General features: G+C 39.4%; 8 protein-coding genes across 8 annotated transcripts; 6 read left to right on the top strand and 2 right to left on the bottom strand.

Annotated features, from left to right (window-relative positions):
• Positions 1-385: 385 nt before the first annotated feature.
• NEMIN01_2251 (uncharacterized protein) lies at positions 386-1,849 on the top strand (the record flags this gene model as incomplete). Its single annotated transcript, XM_051478193.1, has 1 exon — positions 386-1,849. One exon carries the CDS (start codon positions 386-388, stop codon positions 1,847-1,849), a length of 1,464 nt encoding a protein of 487 aa, XP_051334153.1.
• Positions 1,850-2,349: 500 nt separating this feature from the next.
• On the bottom strand, positions 2,350-5,589 carry NEMIN01_2252 (uncharacterized protein; the record flags this gene model as incomplete). Its single annotated transcript, XM_051478194.1, has 1 exon — positions 2,350-5,589. The coding sequence occupies one exon, from the start codon at positions 5,587-5,589 to the stop codon at positions 2,350-2,352; it is 3,240 nt and encodes a 1,079-aa protein (XP_051334154.1).
• A 622-nt stretch (positions 5,590-6,211) lies between these two features.
• NEMIN01_2253 (uncharacterized protein) lies at positions 6,212-7,894 on the top strand (the record flags this gene model as incomplete). Its single annotated transcript, XM_051478195.1, has 1 exon — positions 6,212-7,894. The coding sequence occupies one exon, from the start codon at positions 6,212-6,214 to the stop codon at positions 7,892-7,894; it is 1,683 nt and encodes a 560-aa protein (XP_051334155.1).
• Positions 7,895-8,125: 231 nt separating this feature from the next.
• NEMIN01_2254 (uncharacterized protein) lies at positions 8,126-9,697 on the top strand (the record flags this gene model as incomplete). The annotated part of the gene is made up of 1 exon (XM_051478196.1): positions 8,126-9,697. One exon carries the CDS (start codon positions 8,126-8,128, stop codon positions 9,695-9,697), a length of 1,572 nt encoding a protein of 523 aa, XP_051334156.1.
• A 427-nt stretch (positions 9,698-10,124) lies between these two features.
• On the top strand, positions 10,125-11,690 carry NEMIN01_2255 (uncharacterized protein; the record flags this gene model as incomplete). The annotated part of the gene is made up of 1 exon (XM_051478197.1): positions 10,125-11,690. One exon carries the CDS (start codon positions 10,125-10,127, stop codon positions 11,688-11,690), a length of 1,566 nt encoding a protein of 521 aa, XP_051334157.1.
• Positions 11,691-12,220: 530 nt separating this feature from the next.
• On the bottom strand, positions 12,221-15,385 carry NEMIN01_2256 (uncharacterized protein; the record flags this gene model as incomplete). The annotated part of the gene is made up of 1 exon (XM_051478198.1): positions 12,221-15,385. One exon carries the CDS (start codon positions 15,383-15,385, stop codon positions 12,221-12,223), a length of 3,165 nt encoding a protein of 1,054 aa, XP_051334158.1.
• A 449-nt stretch (positions 15,386-15,834) lies between these two features.
• NEMIN01_2257 (uncharacterized protein) lies at positions 15,835-17,514 on the top strand (the record flags this gene model as incomplete). The annotated part of the gene is made up of 1 exon (XM_051478199.1): positions 15,835-17,514. One exon carries the CDS (start codon positions 15,835-15,837, stop codon positions 17,512-17,514), a length of 1,680 nt encoding a protein of 559 aa, XP_051334159.1.
• A 338-nt stretch (positions 17,515-17,852) lies between these two features.
• On the top strand, positions 17,853-18,398 carry NEMIN01_2258 (uncharacterized protein; the record flags this gene model as incomplete). Its single annotated transcript, XM_051478200.1, has 1 exon — positions 17,853-18,398. A coding segment is annotated over one exon (546 nt), but the record flags the coding sequence as incomplete, so codon positions are not given.

An 18,398-nucleotide genomic window follows, 5' to 3' on the forward strand; every position in this document is an offset into this window, starting at 1 on the left:
TCTCTTCGTTAAAATAGTACTTCTACTAGTTAATGCATGCCTTAACTATTCATAATAACACTAAATAAAAGTACTATTCAACCATTCTTCTTCTGCCATGCATCCTTCACTTTTTATTTTTATTTTTTACACTGTTACTAAATACTACAGACATTAAATTAATCACTACACGGATGAACTGATCAATAGAACACATAGTTTAATACATGGATGATCCAATAACCAGCAACAATTAGTGCCCAGTAAGCCAATTAAGCACTGTCATAAAACCATGCCAATTAAGTGTGATAAAGGTACCAATCATATAAACAGAGAAAAATGCTCAGCTTTAAATACTCTGGTAATTAAAACTTTCATGAGGAGAATGAAACAAGTCAATTTAAGTATGGATGTAAATAAAATGCTCCAAGCATGCCTGTCTATTGTAGGTTCTGATAAAGTCCCAAAATATAACACAAAATCAGAATATTATAGCATGCTAGTCCATATATTTCAAAACCACATAAAAATAGAAGGCGGCAATCATGAAGATAAAATTAATAATCAGGCAAACGCTAAAATCTTGAATATAATTAGAAGCAAAATCTATCAGTACTTTATATTCAATCCGCATGGAATGGAAGTTATGTCCAGTTTTTGCGCTGCATTACAGGGAGAAATAGATATAGATGGGACAGTTAAGCCCAAAGCTATCTCTCTCATTGACGAGCTTTTAAAGCCAAACACTCTTATATACGATCGATGCTACGGCATAAAAAGATATGTAGACGATGATCAACCACTAGACAGCATTATGCCACCCGATGGAAAACCTGATCTGAGAAAAAGGACGTACACTCTGGGCATTTTTTATCAGAGGTTTTCGACTCTAAGCAGTCTACATCAGTTTAACATGGAGAATTTAGATATAGATTTCTACATGTACATTGCTAACTTGGTGTCTTCGACAGACAATAACATGAGCACTTTAAAAAAATACTTGCAGAAAAAAGAGTTCTATAGCTTGAAAGAGCTGTATAGCCAGAAGTCTAAAAAACCTGGCAGGGATCTTGTAGACTATGGATTGAATCTTATTAGCGGAAAAATCGTTGAAATTATGTCCTTGACTAAGAAAATTAAAGATATAGAGAACACGTCCCAAGATAGAACACCCATATCTCAAGAAATTAACAGCATATTTGATGATGAGGAAGACCTAAAGATAGCCCTTTCTGTTTGCGAAAACATAAAAAAAATCAAAAGTGAAAAGGCAATGTACTTTGGCATAATTAGCACCATAGAATACATGGCAAATCATACTGATCTCTTGGACAATGAAAATGGGCAAAAAACTCTGACGATAAGTAGCAAACTAGGCAGCTTTAATAAAGACTACATAAAGAAGAAAAACGGTCTAGCCGAAAAATTAAATGAAGAAATTGCTAAACTGAATAAAGAAATAGAAAAGAAAAAGACAAAGCGTGATCAAGAGAAGATAGACAGAGACCAGGCAATAAAAGAAGGAAAGAGCAACCAAGAGATTGAAGCACTATCTCTCTCTGTCAATAATATGGACAACGACATATACTGGCTAGAGTGTAATAAAAAAAAGAAAGACATGCAGCTTCGTATCATTCGTGGAAATCTACGCCTTTTAGGCTATATAGACCCAGACCAGATAAAATACATGGTTGAGAAGATAAAAGAGTATGGGAAAAAATGGAACATACATGTAGAAGAAAAACCAGAAGAAAGCATGCTGAAGAAGGCACAGGCAATTATACTATCCATAGCTTTGCTTGTTTTTCTCACAGGAGCAGTATTGTTTTTCTATTCAAGGCAAGCAGTGAAGGTTTCTGGAGTTAGTTAGATACAGTCTTTAAAGAGCATCTTGCTATAAATGCATCCTATGAGCATGAGATAAATGTGATTCTTTGAGCCATCTGACCCTAGCTGGTCAATACCACAAATAAACTACATTTATTTATATCTTTTCTTTCTTTTCCACCAATCAATTAGAAATCTACAAAAGACAATACCCATTGCTCTGCACCCATATTATGTTCTGCGCAGCATTAGTTTCCTTCTCCTCTTCTCCTTCTCTCGCTGTGCCCTTCCACTCTACTTTAACCCTTTATTCTTTTGTGCAATGAAAAATAAAACTCTATTAAAATAAAACAAAATACAGCTTTACTCTGTCTAATGTATACATTTCTATTTTCAAATACTTTAATAAATTTATTTTATTTTACTTAGCTGTACTTAACTACTCTGTCCATCAGTACGCAGCGCCCTTGCACTAGCACAAACAATACAACAATAAACTAGACAATAAGACACAGCAGATAAACTGGCACTCTTTATTCATTCCTACCACTTCTCCCTCTGCTTGTACAGGGAGATAAACACATCCAATATCTCGTTGTGTGCCCCCAGATTGCTCTTGCTGCTGTTCACACTTCGATACACTATAAGCTCTGTCTCTGCGTGCGTAGGTCTCCTGGCCTGTTTTACGTACAGCGCCTGGTGCAAAACCTCCACCTTCTTTCTCTTCCTGTTCTTCAGAGAGTTCACTGTCTTTTTCCTCTGTCTTGTCTCCGCTGTGTCTCTGTACTTGCTCAGTGCGCCCAGGCTCTTTCTTCTATCCTCCGTCTCCTTTAGCTTGCCTTCTGCCCTTTCAATCTCTAGCATAAGATACTCCACGCTCTTCTCAGCCATGCTCTCTTCGCTCTCTCTGTGCGGCAGCCATATGTTTATTTTGTGCATAAGACTGTCTGTCCTACTGCCCGCTGCCTTACCATTGCCCAGCCAGAAGCCCTGCAGCTCGCTGTCCTTGTTGTAGTTTCTTGACTCCAGTACAGCAATAAATTTCCTGAATGTCTGCAAGCTTTCTTTTTCCCTGAAAGCACCATCAGGCACGCAGTGCGTGTACTCATCCACGCTGCCCAGCACTCGCACATACCACACAGCCTCAACAGTGCAGCCACTCTTCCTGCCCGTCTGGCAGTGCATGCTGTAGCACTCTGCGCTTTCTACTTCCTCCGGCAGGATGCACAGATTGCTGTAGTACCTGTGCACATCTGAATACTCTGCGCCTCTGTACTCCTGATTATACCTGTACACAGCAGGCTCTCTGTTCTCAAATTCCACCGACTCCAGTCTTTTGTGCTCTCCCACTGCAGTGAAAGGCCCAAGCTCCAGAGCTGACCGCATTAAAGGCGTGAGGAACAGAGGAATGTAAATGCTGTACTCGCTGCGGGGATGCAAAGGCCTGAACTGTGCAAATGTAAGCTCTGGCATGTTTACGTCCTCCTCAATGTGGTAGAATACCACCTCGTACTCTTCCAGCTCCTTCACCGTTTTGCTTCTCTCTTTTTTTTCTTTGATGTACGACCATGTTCTGCTCTGTTTATCTACTTTGAAAGGATGAATAACTTCTGAACGCTTCTCTATTTTATAGAGTGTCTTTATGTACTCTACTATCTCACTGATTGTGTGGAGACACTGTTCTTTTCCACTTTGGTCTACGTACATGGGCATGCACAGCACTCTGTGATGGCCCGTTGTATTGTCCACATAGTGCACATGGTAATGCGCCTGTGCAGGAGATGAAACAGTCCATCTGTCCTCTTCATACGCATACTCTGTGCTCAGCACTTTCTTCCCTGAGCTTTCTGGCGCCATCTCCACCACTACTCTGCACTTCATGTACTTCTGGCTCCTCACCACGCCCTTGCCTACCAGAGTGTACTTTATTCCTCTGTCGTCTGTCTCTGCCTTCTCGTAGAACATAGCAAGAAGAGTGTACATCTTTCTGTACAGCTCAGCAGCTCCTGCTTTCTGCAGCACTTCTTTGCCATGTATGTTCTCAAGAGCCCTGTACAGATTAGTGTATGCACCACCATCCATCTTCTCTTCTCTGTGCATCAGCACCAGCTCTTGCACTCTCAGCAGAACCTCGCAGAGCTGCGAATCACTGACCGAGTCTTCGAGTAGCACAGTCTCCTCAATGAATTCTACACTGATGTTAGAGAAGTCCTTGTACACCTCAGGCAGCACGAGGATCATGCGCACTGCACAGGCTAGGGCGCAGTACTTTCTGTTCGCCTGGTCACCCCACTTATCCTCTCTTATGCTGTAGTGGTTCAGCTCAAGGTCTTCTCGTATGTAAATATCGCCCAGGGTCTCGCTGCACTCGGCTGAGCTGCCTTTAGTGCCGCCTTTCATCGGCCTGTGCTTCTCCAAGTACCCAGCCATCTCTATGAACACGTGCGGATAGTATCCCTTCATGCCTTCTACTATGCGCTTGCACTCGTCTGCGCCTTCGCTCTTGAACAGCTCCTGCAGCCCTAAAAGGTCTCTGTACTTTGTGCTCAGAGTTGTGCTTCTGCTGGCGATGAAGTACCACAGCGCATTCTGTTCTATTTCCTGTGCTGTGCCGCTGGAGTACTCTGCTATCTCCTTTCTCAGCTGCGTCTGGTATGTTTTTATTTTTACTTTGTTCCTCACACTTCCTTCAGAGAGTCTGTAGCTGTACAGCACTTTGTTGTTTGACTTGTATTTTCTTCTGCGCACATTCTCCAGCCTTCTGCTGTTCCACAGGCTGATGCCAATGCTTACTCTTTCCTCTGTACTGCTTGCTTCTCTAGACCGTACCACCTGGCTGTTCTGGGCCAGCTCTATCATATCCTCTGCTCCACTCTCTTTTTCTTGCTGCTGGCAAGAGCTAGAGGCTTTTGCTAGTTTTAATGACGTTCCACTCTTTTTTCTTTTCTTATTTGGCACATGCTTGAGAACAGGCGCAGACAATGCTCCATCTGTTTGTTCTACTTTTCTTTTTTCTGTTCTTCTTGCAGTACCAGCACTCTTTTTGGCTGAGGCAGGAGTAATGCTAGGGCTAGGCTCTTCTATTGTAGGCTGCGCGGGCGGGAAGTACTGGTCTATCCACATATGTATTGGCTGTGCTGCATCGTATATGGAGCTGTTCGCATCCAGCACAATGCTATCAAGGGTCGTGTCATTTGTTCTGTCTATTGCCCCATCTGCTGTTCCCTCTGAATGCTGCAGTGCACTGGGCATGTTGCGTGCCAAGTCAAAAGGGTCTGCATGGGCCTCGTACTGTGTTGTATACTCCCCCATGTGCATGTGCTGGTTTGCTGCCAGCCCATACTCTGTGCAGTCGTAGTATCCGCTCCATGCTGTGCCATCGTCTATAAGTAAATTAGCAGAAGAAAGATACAGCCCATCCATTGCTTCTGCTGTCCTGTGTCCGCCTCCAGATGGGCCAGGATTATTATTATTACTTGTGCAGGGCCCTGCCATGCACTGCCAGTCGGGATAAGGATAGGTGCCTGGCACACTGTCATCTGCGCTAGAAAAGATATATCCACCACTGTCTGAGTTATTAGCAGTGGATAGATCACCGGCAGGAAAGGCGAAATAGTCTGCTGCATTCTCTGCTGTACTTCCTACACTTCTGCCCGCGCATGGACCAGCGCCACTGCTTGCATCCTCGCTAAGACCGCTCCACTCTCCTGTGCATCCCACGATAGAGAAAAAAAGAAGAGCTGTGCATGTGCACAGTATGTTCCTCAGTGCCTGATTTTTCATGCTAAAAATATCATTTCCAGTTATAACTTTCTAGTGCAGGACTGTGCTTCCTGTAGACATAATTAGAAGCCTAGAAGCGAGCTAATTCTCGTAGTGATGTTTTTACTAGCTGTGGAATGGGTCTCTTTGAGTGCACTTTTTGGTGTCTACATCCCTATTTAGAACAGAGTAGCTGTTTGAAGCTGTAGCGTGCATGAAAAGAGAAAATAAAATAAGGCAGAGTGAAAAGTAAAACTGTATGTGCTGTACAGATGTAACTAAGGCGTTAGCAGATGCATCTATAGGTTAAACAGCTTTGCAAGAGAGTGCTAGAGAACATCTGATATTTTATTAGATAGGAAGCTTTGAAAAGTATGCAGTAATACTGCTGATCAATGTATTTTATTTATCTGATCAATCAAACAGATTTCATTAGACTAATCAGTGTACAAAAAATATAACCAATAGAGCATGTGGTTTAATGCATAAAAGATCGAATAACTAGCAACAATTAGTGTGCAGTAAGCTAGTTGGATACTCTTACAAAAATCTGCCAATAATTTGTGATAAAGATACCAATAGCGTGGACAGAAAACAAATCTTGGCTTTAAATACTTCTATAATTAAAAATTTTACAGCGGTAATGAAAGAAGTTAAACTGAAAATAAATGTGAAGAAAATACTAAAGACCTGTGAATCTATTCAGATCACAGATAAAATTGATACCAAGAATAGCCCAGAGCAAAATTTGAGTATACTAAAGAACATATTCAACTATGATACTTTACAAATAGAAAGTAGTTTGTGCAGCGATGAAGAAAAGAAAGACATTGTGGACATAATTGTAAATGATGCATGCCAGTATCTTATATACAATCCAAACGTATTGAATGAACTTATTTCGCCTAATACATTGAAGGATGAAAATAATGAAAAATTTGAACTTACGTACGTCAATCTGCTTAATGAATTCATAAAATCAAATGCGCTTATATATAGGCCAGAGCACGGCATAAGTAGACAAATTAGCAAGGATGGATCGTTAGAAAATCTTATCCAAAGTGATAACAGCATTGACACAAGCAGTAGAACTTTTACACTGCAGATCGATGATACAAAATTTTCAAGCCTGAAAGACATGGTGCAATCAACCTTGGAAGACATGCACAGAAAATTTTTCTATAATGAAGCTGACTTCTTTAATATTAATATACAGGATCTAAAAAAATTTTTTAAGGTAGACTACTGCAGTTTAGAAGATCTGTACAACAAAGAATATAAAGACACTGGCATTCCATTGGTAGACTACGGACTGAAGATCATCCACGAAAAAAATTATAAACTTAATGATCTATGTAGTAGAATTAAAAGAAGAGGTATATACAGAGATAAGGTAGGGGTAGATGAAATCATTAGCCCATTTACCCAGGAAGAGTTAACAATAATTATTTCGATTAGACAAAGAAAAGGAAGTATTTTTGATGAAAAGAGAAACCACATGGGTATAATTAATGCGATAGAATATATGATAAATAGCACCGATCTCTTAAAAGACAAAAATAGATCAAATATACTAGTGATAAACGCAGATTTAAACAAGTTTCATGAAAACTATGTAGGTGGGAATAATGGTCTAAAGGAGATAATAGATAAAAGAATAAATGAATTGGATGAAGAAATAGCGGATAAGAAAGAAGCTTTAGAAAAAGAAGAAATAAAATACAAACAGGCGATAAAAGAAGAAAAAAGCAGAGAAGAAATTAAAAAACTAGAGTATTCTATTAATAATATAAAAAATGAAATATATTCACTAGAATACAGCAGCAAGAAAGAAAATATACGGTATAAAAATGTTACAACATATATACGTTCCTCACATGACCTAGCGCCAGAACAGCAGCAATACATACACAAAAAGATAAAAGAATTTGCAAGGCAACGGAAAGTAAAGATAGTAACAGATAAAGAAGCAGCGCTAGAAGAGCTAAAAGTGCCTGAAGAAATGAAAGTGGAAGAAGCGCCTGAAGAATATCAAATGATAGAAACAAAAGAAGCACCTCAAACAGCAGATCTAGAAGAATATCACATAGTAGAATCAGGGGATCTAGAAGGAAGAGAATCTCTCCCAGTAAAGCCAACAAATACAAAAAATATAATTAGCGCTATGGGTCTTGCATGTCTTTTTTTACTAGTAGCACGGTATGCTGTCAATTCAAAATCTAAAACAGAAAACTCTGCTGATGTTGACAGTATATTAGACTGCGAAGAAGCATCACCCCATGAAAAATCACCGGCTAAGAAACAAAAAGATTCTAACGCATCCTAGCCTATATCCTTCCAGCTGGTTTGCATCCAAAATAAATTGTAGTTAAGTTTAAACATCACAAGTTATCTATCGTTGGGCTATTTTCCGTGCTCTGTGAGAGAAAGAGCCACCCTATTCAACAATTCAACTGGTTCTCTTATAAAATTTTGCCAATAATCTATCCAGCAAGACCAATCATATAGCTCGAATATTTAAAATATTTTCTGTGGCTAAAACTTTTACAATAGATACATGAAAGAAGTCAAGTTAGAGATAAATGTGGACAAAATACTAAAAGCATGCAAGGCCATCAACACAGAGGGGTCAAATGTGCACCTCAGCAAAAACACTCCAAAAGAGCACTTGTCTATGCTAGAGGAGATGTTCAAAGACGATAATCTGAAAATAGAAAGTGCGCACAATGATAAAGAGAAGGAATGCATCCTAAAAATAGTCAAGAGCAGAGCCTCTCAGCACTTTGCATACAACGCTAATGGCGCAAAGCACATGTCTGAGCTACACGATGCATTAATGGGCAAAGAAGGCGTGGACTTTCAAACTGCATTCATTTCCGTGCTTGAGGAGCTCATAAAACCAAATACGCTTATATACAGCCCAGCGCACGGAATAAAGAGACGGGTTGACAGAAATGAGCCGCTAGAAAATATAACCCTGTCCGACGGAACTGTTGATCCAAGCCCTAGAGCATGCACACTGGAGATAGACGATGCAAGGTTTTTAGGCCTGGAAAGCCTCCTCCAGTTTACTGAAGAGGGTCTGGACAGAAAAAACTTCTCTGCTGTCTCTTGTCTGCCAGAGTCAAAAGACATAGTATCAAACATCCATTGCATCGAGGAATACTATAATCTGCCCAGCCTGTACACTAAGGAATATAAAGACACTGGCATTCCATTGGTAGACTACGGGCTGAAGATCATCCACGAAAAATACGATGCAATTAAAAAGCTGAATAAGGAGATCGGAGAGACAGAAGCCAACAGTGATAAAAATCAAAAAGAAAAGATTAATGAAAACATTGAGACTCTGTTTGGTTCTGGCGGCTTAGATGTAGTTGTTTCTGTCCTTGACAGTCTAGAAGAAATCAAGCATGAGAAGATTATGCACAGCAAAACAATCAAAGCAATAGAGTGCATGGCAAGCAACGGCATATTCTTGGATGAAACAGACGGAAAAAACAGACTGCAGATGACCAATAACTTAAATTATTTCTACAAAAAATACATAGACAGCACAGGCTTAGTTGAGAAGTTAAACAAGAAAATAATTGCAATGGATAGCAAAATAAAAGATGAAAAAGTATCTCTTGATGCAGAAAAAGCAAAATACAAAGAAGTAGAAGCACACTTAAAAGCACTGGAAGGCGCAGAAAACTCTGACTCACAGGAATACGAGCAAGAAATAAGGGTGAAGAATGGTGAGATGGAAACAATAAGACGCACTGTTAACAATCTAGAGCATGAAATCTATTTGCTAGAATGTGAAAGAGAAAAAGAAAATATGGACCATAAAAACATTGAATTGGTTCTACTTAGCCTAGATCTACTATCTCGTATGAGCTTAAACCAAAAGAAGTATTTCGTGAAGAAGATAGAAAAACATGCCAAAATGCTGGGTGTAGAGGTGGAAACAGTGGGGCCTTCTATACACGAAGAAGAAGAGATATCTGGTGAAAAATACCCCTTTCTAACAGAAACAACTAGAACAAAGATAATTAAAGCATTTATGTTTATATATGCTTTTATAATAATAACAATACTGCTTATTCATACAAAGAATGATCTGATAGAATATTTCAATAGCTGATTAGCTATCGCTCATCTATGAAAGAGTGTCTGATGCTGATTATAGTATACTAAGAAACCCGAGAGCACTAGAATAGATTGGCCTATATTCTTCCAATTACAAGCATTCTAAATAAACTACACCTACATTTGCAAATATTTTTCTGCTGCCACAGACGGCATAATAAATAATACTCGAGCTGTCCCTTGGCAATGTGCATGCCTGAAGCCATCAAAGAAGAATTGCTCTCTGCAGATCTGTGTTCTTTATTTGGCTTTCCCCTATTCTCGCCAATTACTCTCGCCACACAAATAGTAATGTGAGCTAATTGAATAGCAATGGGTAGCCCTAAACAGAAAATGAGTTGTGTATGCGGCAAATACAGAATCCTAGAGAGGAAAAGCTTTTAAGGCTAAATTATTTTTACTCTTTAAATTTTAGAGCATTCATGAAAGAGGTTAGATTAGAGATAGATGCTGATGGAATAGTGCAGAACTGTCTGTCTACTAGCAGTAAGCATACTATAGACAGCGATATTACAGACAACAACAAAATAAGGTATTTTGCCGTGCTGCAAGACATACTTAAAAAGAACCTAAAAATAGAAAGCGACGCGTGCAATGAAGAAGAAAGGAGAGATATTTTGGACATAGTTAAAAAGAGCATCTACCAGTATTTTATATACAACATCTATGGAGTAGCGGCCATGACTAACTTACACTGTGCTCTGAATAGTAGAAGCATCCAGCTTCTTAAAAGCGCGTCTACCTCCTTAATTAACGGCATTATAGAACCAAATTCGTTTATATACAGCCCAGCGCGCGGAATAAATAGAAAAAATGGCAATAATAAAACACAAAAAAACATAGACTCATTTACTAGAATTCCTGACCTAAGTACCAGAGCATGCACGCTGGATATTGGTGGAGCAAACTTTTTGGGCCTCAAGAGCCTGCTCCGATTTACTTCAGAGAGCCTGGATAGAGAGTCTTTCTCTTATGTTGCAGGCATATTGGACACAGTGAGCATGGACATTCTGAAAAAATACGCACTAGACAAAACGTGCTACACTTTAGACGAGCTATACGTCCTGCATAAAGACAGCATACCGCTAGTAGACTACGGGCTGAAGATTATATGCGAAAAATATCACGAGATCGAAGAGTTGGTTCTGCTAGTCAGAGAAATAGAAGGCATTTTGAATAGACCGCAGGAGATAGTTAAAAAAGAAATTTGTAGAGTGCTTAGCCTAGAAGACCTACCAATACTCACTTCCATCAGGGACAACATAGAAAAAATTGCACATGAAAAAAGAATGCACAATTGCATGATCAAGCTAATAGAGTACATGGCAAACGAGACTACGCTCTTAGTGTGTGCAGATGAGAAAAAGGTGCTGAAGATAGACACAAGCTTCGAAAGCTTTTATGAAGACTATGTGGCCAATACGCGCCTGGAAAAAGTAATACACATATACAAAGTTGAGCTAGAAGAGGAGATAAAAAGAAGGACAGACGCGCTCAATTTAGAAGCCAGAGAATACATTGAAAAAAAGACGAGTCTACGAAAATGGAAAGAAGCAGCTGTCTGCGACTCTCCGGAGCATGCTCAGACAGAAAAAGAAATGGAAGAAGAGATGGAAAAAGCAAAGTGCTCCATTGCTAGGCTAGAAAAGGAGATATATTCATTAAAATGCGAGATAAAAAAAGAAGACCTGCAGCTGTATAACATTCGAGAGCTCTTTGACAGCTTATATTTCTTGTCTGCCACGAGCCCAGGCCAGAAGCAGTACATGTTCGAAAAGATAGAGGAATTTGCAAAGGTGCTGTATGTAAAAGTAGTAAAAGTACCAGAAGACGTGGAAGAAGCAGCAGAAGAAAGAAAGCTCTTCTTTTCAGAATTCATCCGGGAGAACATAATTAAAATTCTTATATTAAGCATTGTTTTTATAAAATTAACAGCATTATTGATTATCTCTGCAAGGAATGAAATAAAACCTGCAAATATCAACTAAATATTAATATTGACCCATAAAAGAGCATTGTGATGGACTGTAGCATACTAAGAAAATTAGAGAAGGATACAAGAGTGTCTATAAATACCACGAGTTTTGTAAAGCACGGGAATGAGAGACAACAATAGACTACAATTAAACTCGCCTTATGTTTATCTGAAGATTATCTCGCACATGCAACTCTATCCATGAAAAGGCACTACGCAAAGAAAGCCTATACACACTTAGTTAGCGTGTTGCTATTTTCTGTCTAGTCTGTCTAGTCTTTCCTTACTTCTATTTTCTTATTTTTACTCTATTTATTTCTTTTCCAGCTGGAAGTAAAACTCTGCTAAAATAAAACACAGAATAGCAAAACTCTACCAGTACACATACTTTTTTTGCAATTTTTATTTTATTATTTGCTCATCTCTTAGCTGTTCTATCTACATCTACCGCTTCTAAGTGATCAAAATAGCACACAACAGCACGTACTGGCTACAAGACAAACAGCACAACAAAAGACAATATTTAAAAGAGGGCTGTTTATTCTAGCTTTCATCGTTCTTCTTCCTAAAGTTATATCCCGAGATAAAAACATTGAGGATCTCGTTGTGGGCCCCTAGGTTGGACTTGCTGCTGTTCACATTGCGGAACACTATAAACTCTGCCTTTGCATCAGGCCTCTTAGAAAGCTTTGTGTGCACCTCTTTGTATAGATTGTGCAGCTTCTTTTTGATGTGGCTTTTTTTAACGCTTTCCGACTTCTTTTTTAGCCTTTCTTCTCTTGTGTCGGTAGACTTATTGAACCTGCCCAAACTCTCCTGCTTCTTCTCTGCCTCTTCCATAGTTTTTTCAATTTGGTTGATCCTCAGTCTAGCCGCCTCCAGTTCTTTTCCGTCTATGGGCTTCTTATAGCAGTTTTTGTCTGGCAGCAAATTAAACACTTTGTGCCCTTTCCATGCTGCACCACTGCAGCCTGCTGTATGGCCATTGCTCAGCCAAAAGCCCTGCAGCTTGCTGTCCTGGCAGTACTCTCTTGACTCTATTTCTGCGACAAGAGCGCCAAACTTCTTTGAGCCTTCCTCTCTTGCAAAGCCGCTGTCTAGAATGCAGTGTGTGTATTCATCTACGCTGCTGGGCATTCTTACATACCACGCTGCCTCAATAGTGCCATCTTCTTGTCTAGCTGCTTTGCAGTCCATGATGTAGCAGTCCATGCTCTCTTTTTTATTTTGCAGTATATACAGGTTGCTGTAGTACTTGTGCAAATTTAAGTAGTGCATCCCTCCGTATGTGTGGTTGTAGGTGTACGTGTCTGGCTTTCTGCCCTCAAACTCTATCGAGCCCAGCTCTTTGTGCTCTCCTAGCGCGGCAAAAGGCCCAAGGTCAGCAGCCGACTGCATCAGAGGCGTAAGGAAGAGCGGCACACAAAAGCTGTCGTCATCGTGGGATATTAGCGGCATAAACTCTGCAAAAGTAAACTTTTTCTCTCCTAGGTCCTCGTCAATGTGGTAAAATACTATCTCGTACCCTGCCAAGTCTTTCGCCGTCTTACCCCTCTCTTTCTCTTTGATGTAGGACCACTCTGTAGTTTCCTTGTTTAGCATAAATGGGTGTATGATGTCCAAGGTCTCTTCTATTCCATATAGCTCCTTTATGTGGTCCACAGTGTCGCTAATTGTGTGCAGATAGTGCCTCTCTCCTCTTTCATCTGCATACACAGGCATGCACAGCTTTCTGAGCTCGCCTCTTGCATTGTCCACATAGTACACATGATAGTGTGCACATATGTCAAGTGAAATACTCCACTTGTTATATGCAAGCGAATACTCTGCGCTCAGCACTCCCCCACCCGTGTCTTTTGATCCCATGCTTGCTCTCACATTGCATTTTATGTACTTCTGGTTTGATATTATGCACTTGCCTGCTAAACTGTGCTTGCTGTATCTGCTAACTATCTCAGCGTTCTCATAGAAGTCTGCAAGGATTGTGTATATGGCTCGGTACAGATCGACAGCTGTCAGCTCCTGCAGCACCTCTTCGCCGTGTATGTCTTTGAAGACACAGTAGAGCTCATCGTATAAAAAAACAGCCCTTTCTTCTTTCACGTGCGGCTGCATCAGCTCTTGTACTTTCAGAAGGATTTGGCTGTTCTGTAGGTTTGTAATGAAGATATCTGACGTCTTGGTCTCTTCTATAAAATTTGGAGTGATCTTGCAGAAGTCTTTGTACACCTCGGGCAGCTTTGTAATCATGCGCACTGCCCATGCCAGGGCGTAGTACTTTTTGTCCATCTGTTCAACGGCATTGCTCTCTTCCAGAGCATAGTAATTTGGCTCGAGGTCCTTCCGTATGTAAACATCCCCAAGCCTTTCGCACCACCCTATTGAATGGCTCTCGCCATCGCTTTTCATCGGCCTGTGCGTTTTTATGTACTCTATCGTGTCGTCAATCAGTCCAGGATAGAACCCCCTTAGCCTCTCCAGTATTTTTCTGTTTTTGCCATTCTTAGACAGCTCTTGCAGCCCAAGAAGGTCTTTGTACTTTGTGTTTATGGTTGTGCTTCTTCTTGCAATAAAGTGCCACAGCGCATTCTTCTCTGTTTCTGGTATGATCTGCCGAGAAAAGTCTTCAATGTCTTTTCTAAGAGCTGCTTGGTACGACTTAACTTTTATTTCCTCCTTTATGGATCTTTCGTCAACATTGTGTGTGTATATAGACTTTTTGTTCAGTTTGTAGCTCTGTCTCTTGGCTATTTTTAATTTTATGCTACTGCATGGGCTCGTGCTAGGATCTGTACTCCCATCGTCATCATCGTTCGTTGCTCCAGACTGTGGCATCTGGCTGCCCTGGATAGGCAGGTCTCTGTCTTTCCTATTCCTCTTAGCTTCCGCTATAGATTGGTGACCATAGGGGGTTAATGAGCTGTTTATTTCATCTGTCTTTCTCTTTTCTCCTATAGACGGCCTAGCAGTACTGTTCTCTACTTCGTTAAAAGGACTCTCACCAGCACGCGTTATTTCCTTGTAGTGCTCAGGCTGGCTGTAGCACTGTATCATATCCTCCATTGTTCTGAACTCCTCCAGGCCTTTCCAGATAGAACTATCTTTATCTAGGTTGATGAAACTAAGGTCTGCGTTTTCACTCGCTGCTGCATGCCCATTCATTGATGGTGTGATAGTAGTATTTTCTGCTCCATGAAAAACGCCCACATCCATACCAGGATGTGCCATGCGCTGCTGTTGTCCAAGCTGCACGGGCTGTCTAGCAATACTCTCTTCTTCAAAAGGCCTGCACCCCTGCCACTCTGAACCGAACATAGTTAGATCAATGTAGTCTAGACCTGTGCTGTGCGCTCCATCCGCCACAATATTTTCACTACTCGGCATGCCATGCATATTGTATGCCCTGCTGTGCACACTCTCGCACATACCCGGCTCTGCTGTGCATTGCTCTGTTTGCGTAGATTGGTGTGCCATTACATCCACTGTGCTGCAGTAGCCTCCGCTCCAGGCTGGATCACCATGCACAGACAAACCAAAGCTTGAAGAGCACGGACTGCCCATGCCAGCTCCTCTGCTCCAGTCCATGTACGGCCCATCGCTGTTCTCCACCCACGGGATAAAGGGGCTCTCACCTCCTTTGCACCCTGCAATAAATAGGGAAAAGACAGTAACTGCATTTAATAATGCGACCCGTCCCTGATTTTTCATAGAAAAAAATCATTTTGCTCCTATTTATGATTTTCAGTTAAGTCAGGGCTGCTTTGCTATACCACACAAACTTTTTGTACAAATACAGTCCAATTGCATATACTAACTTGAAAGAACAAAGCTACAATAATTAAAGAGTGATTGATACATTCAAGGCAAATAATGCATGGCTATGTAAATCATTATAGCAACTATGAAGCTTATGAATATAACACACGTTTTATGGAACATTGAGAATGAAAGATGGCAGAAAATAACCACTACTGATCATGAGCTTAGTTGAAGATTATCTAGCATACACCTATCTAGCCATTGAAATATATGATAAAGCTCTTAACTTTAAGTAATTTTATTGCTATATATACATACAATAAAAATAAAATCTTCCTGTCTTAGGAAGCCCCTGATCCTTAAATTATTTTTTCACAATTAGAATTTTTGTAATGACCATGAGAGAAGTTAAACTAACAATCAATGTTGAAGAAATACTAAAGGAGTACCAGTCTATGGATAGAAACGATGCATCTATCACATCAGTTAGAGAGATAAGCCAAATGGTTATACTGAAGCGCATAATTAAGAATAATCTAAAAATAGAAAGCAAGGAGCTTAGTGAGAAAAAGAAGGAAACTATTCTAAAAATAATCGAGAATAATATTTTTCAGCATCTTATATACAGTTTAAATGAAGGTTCTATTATGCGAACTATGGTATCTGAATTACTGTATGGAACTGAAGAAAGAGTTAAAGATGCATTTAAGCCCCTAGCTAATACACTTATAAATCCAGATCCGCTTATATACAATCCTGAACATGGAATAAATAGACAGTTTGATATGCATGGAAAACTAGATAATATAGTTCTATCTAATGGAGAGCTCGACCTAAGCACTAGAACATGCACTTTGATGGTTGACGATACAAGCTTGGAAAATATCCTCCAACTTACCTCAGAGAGCCTGGATAGAGAGAATGCTTATTTTGTCTCGAATTCAATGAATTTAAAGGACATAGAACTTTTTAAAAAGTATACATCTGTAAAAGGACGCTACAGTCTAGATGACCTATACACAAAAGAAAAAGACAAAGTTTTATTGGTAGACTACGGATTAAAGCTTATTTACAAAAAGTATCATTTAATCGATGGTCTAATTAAGAACATCAAAGAAATAGAAAGCTCTGACAACAATAAAGTACATAATATACCTAAAAAACTCAGCAATTTGTTTAAAGATAAAGAGTTAGAAGTAGTCCTCTCTATTCTCAATAACGAACAGAAAATCTGGAGTGAAAAGATGGTATACAACAATATGCTTAAATCGTTTGACTATATGGCAAGCAACACCGATATATTAGGTGGAAAAGGTGAGCCAAAGGTGCTGAAAATAAAAGCAGACTTGAGCAACTTTAGTGAAGACTATATAGATGAAAATGATGGTTTGTTAGAAATAATGACTGACAGATTAGTAAAACTACGTGATGAAGGAAAAATACTATACAAGTCTGTTGACAACGAAAAAGAAAAGTGGGGTAAAAAAGAAAAGAGTCTGACAGAGTGGAAAAACACAACCGATCTTGATCCAGACTCGCAGGAGTACCAGGAGGCAGTAAGAAAAGAGGAAGAAGAGATAAAAAGTATACTACACGAAATTAATTTCCTAGATAATAAGATATATTTATCAAACTTTGATACTGAACAAGCAAGATTATTTCATAGAGATATTAATATTTTTCCAGTTATCTCAAGTATATTACCTGGCTTAAGCCCAGTTCAGAAACAGCACATTCTCAAGAAAATGAAAGAACTTGCAAAACTACTAAACGTACGAGTGGTAGTAACAGACGAGCCAGAATCAGTCGAAAAAATGGAGGTGGATGAGCTAATTGAGCAGCACCAAACACTAGACATGTCTGGTAAAGCAGAGTCTAGCACAACAGGTGCAAAGGCTCGGACAAGCACTCTTGGAAAAGTATTAGCTGGTGGCCTTCTTGTACTCGGATCAATGGCATATGCCAACCATCATTCGAAGAGCAAACCAACAACTACTGCAAACAGTGACAGCGATAGTTTATATCATGTTATGGACAGCAGACAGCTGAGAAACATGAACAGTCATAACATGTCTTGAGCTATCTGGCTTAGCCAGCTACTATCAAAATAAATTAGTTTTAAGTTTATTGCTTTTACGTTGCCAAACCATAATCTTTTTGGGACATACTATCACAGAAACTATAAGAGGTAATATGGAACACTATTAAAACTCCGAATAGAGTATCAAGTATTCTCTTATGGTTTCGAAGAAAAAGCAGCTCATACAGCTATCTAGTCATTGAAAGATGTGCTAAAGCTCTTAGCTTTAACTAATTTTATTGGCATTATATGGGCATAAAAAATAAAAATAAAATATTTCCGCCTTAGGAAACCCCTGCTCCTTAAATTATTTTTTTGCTATTAAAATTTTGTAATATGGCAATGAGAGAAGTAAAACTAATAATCAATACTGAAGGAATACTAAAGAAGTGCCAGTCTATGGATAGAAATGATGCATCTATCACATCAGTTAGAACAATAAGTCATATGAATATACTAAAGCGCATACTTAAGGATAATCTAAAAATAGAAAGCAAGGAGCTTAGTGAACAGAAAAAGGAAACCATTCTAAAAATAATCAAGAATAATATCTGTCAGCATCTTACATACAGTTTAGATGAAGATTCTACTATGCGAAATATAATATATAAATTACTGAGTGAAACTGAAGAAACAGTTAAAGGTGCATCCATCTCCTTAGCTAATACACTTATAGATCCAAATCCGCTTATATACAACCCTGAGCATGGAATAAATATACAGTTTGATGCGCATGGAGAGGTAGATAGTGTATCTCTATCTCGTGAAGAGCTTGATCTAAGTGCTAGAACATGCACCTTGATGGTTGACGATAATACAAACTTGGAAAATATCCTTCAACTTACCTCAGAGAGTCTGGATAGAGAGAATGCTTTTTTTGTC

Source organism: Nematocida minor (assembly GCF_024244105.1).
Source record: "Nematocida minor strain JUm1510 chromosome Unknown 7866, whole genome shotgun sequence".
NCBI classification, from domain to species: domain Eukaryota; kingdom Fungi; phylum Microsporidia; genus Nematocida; species Nematocida minor.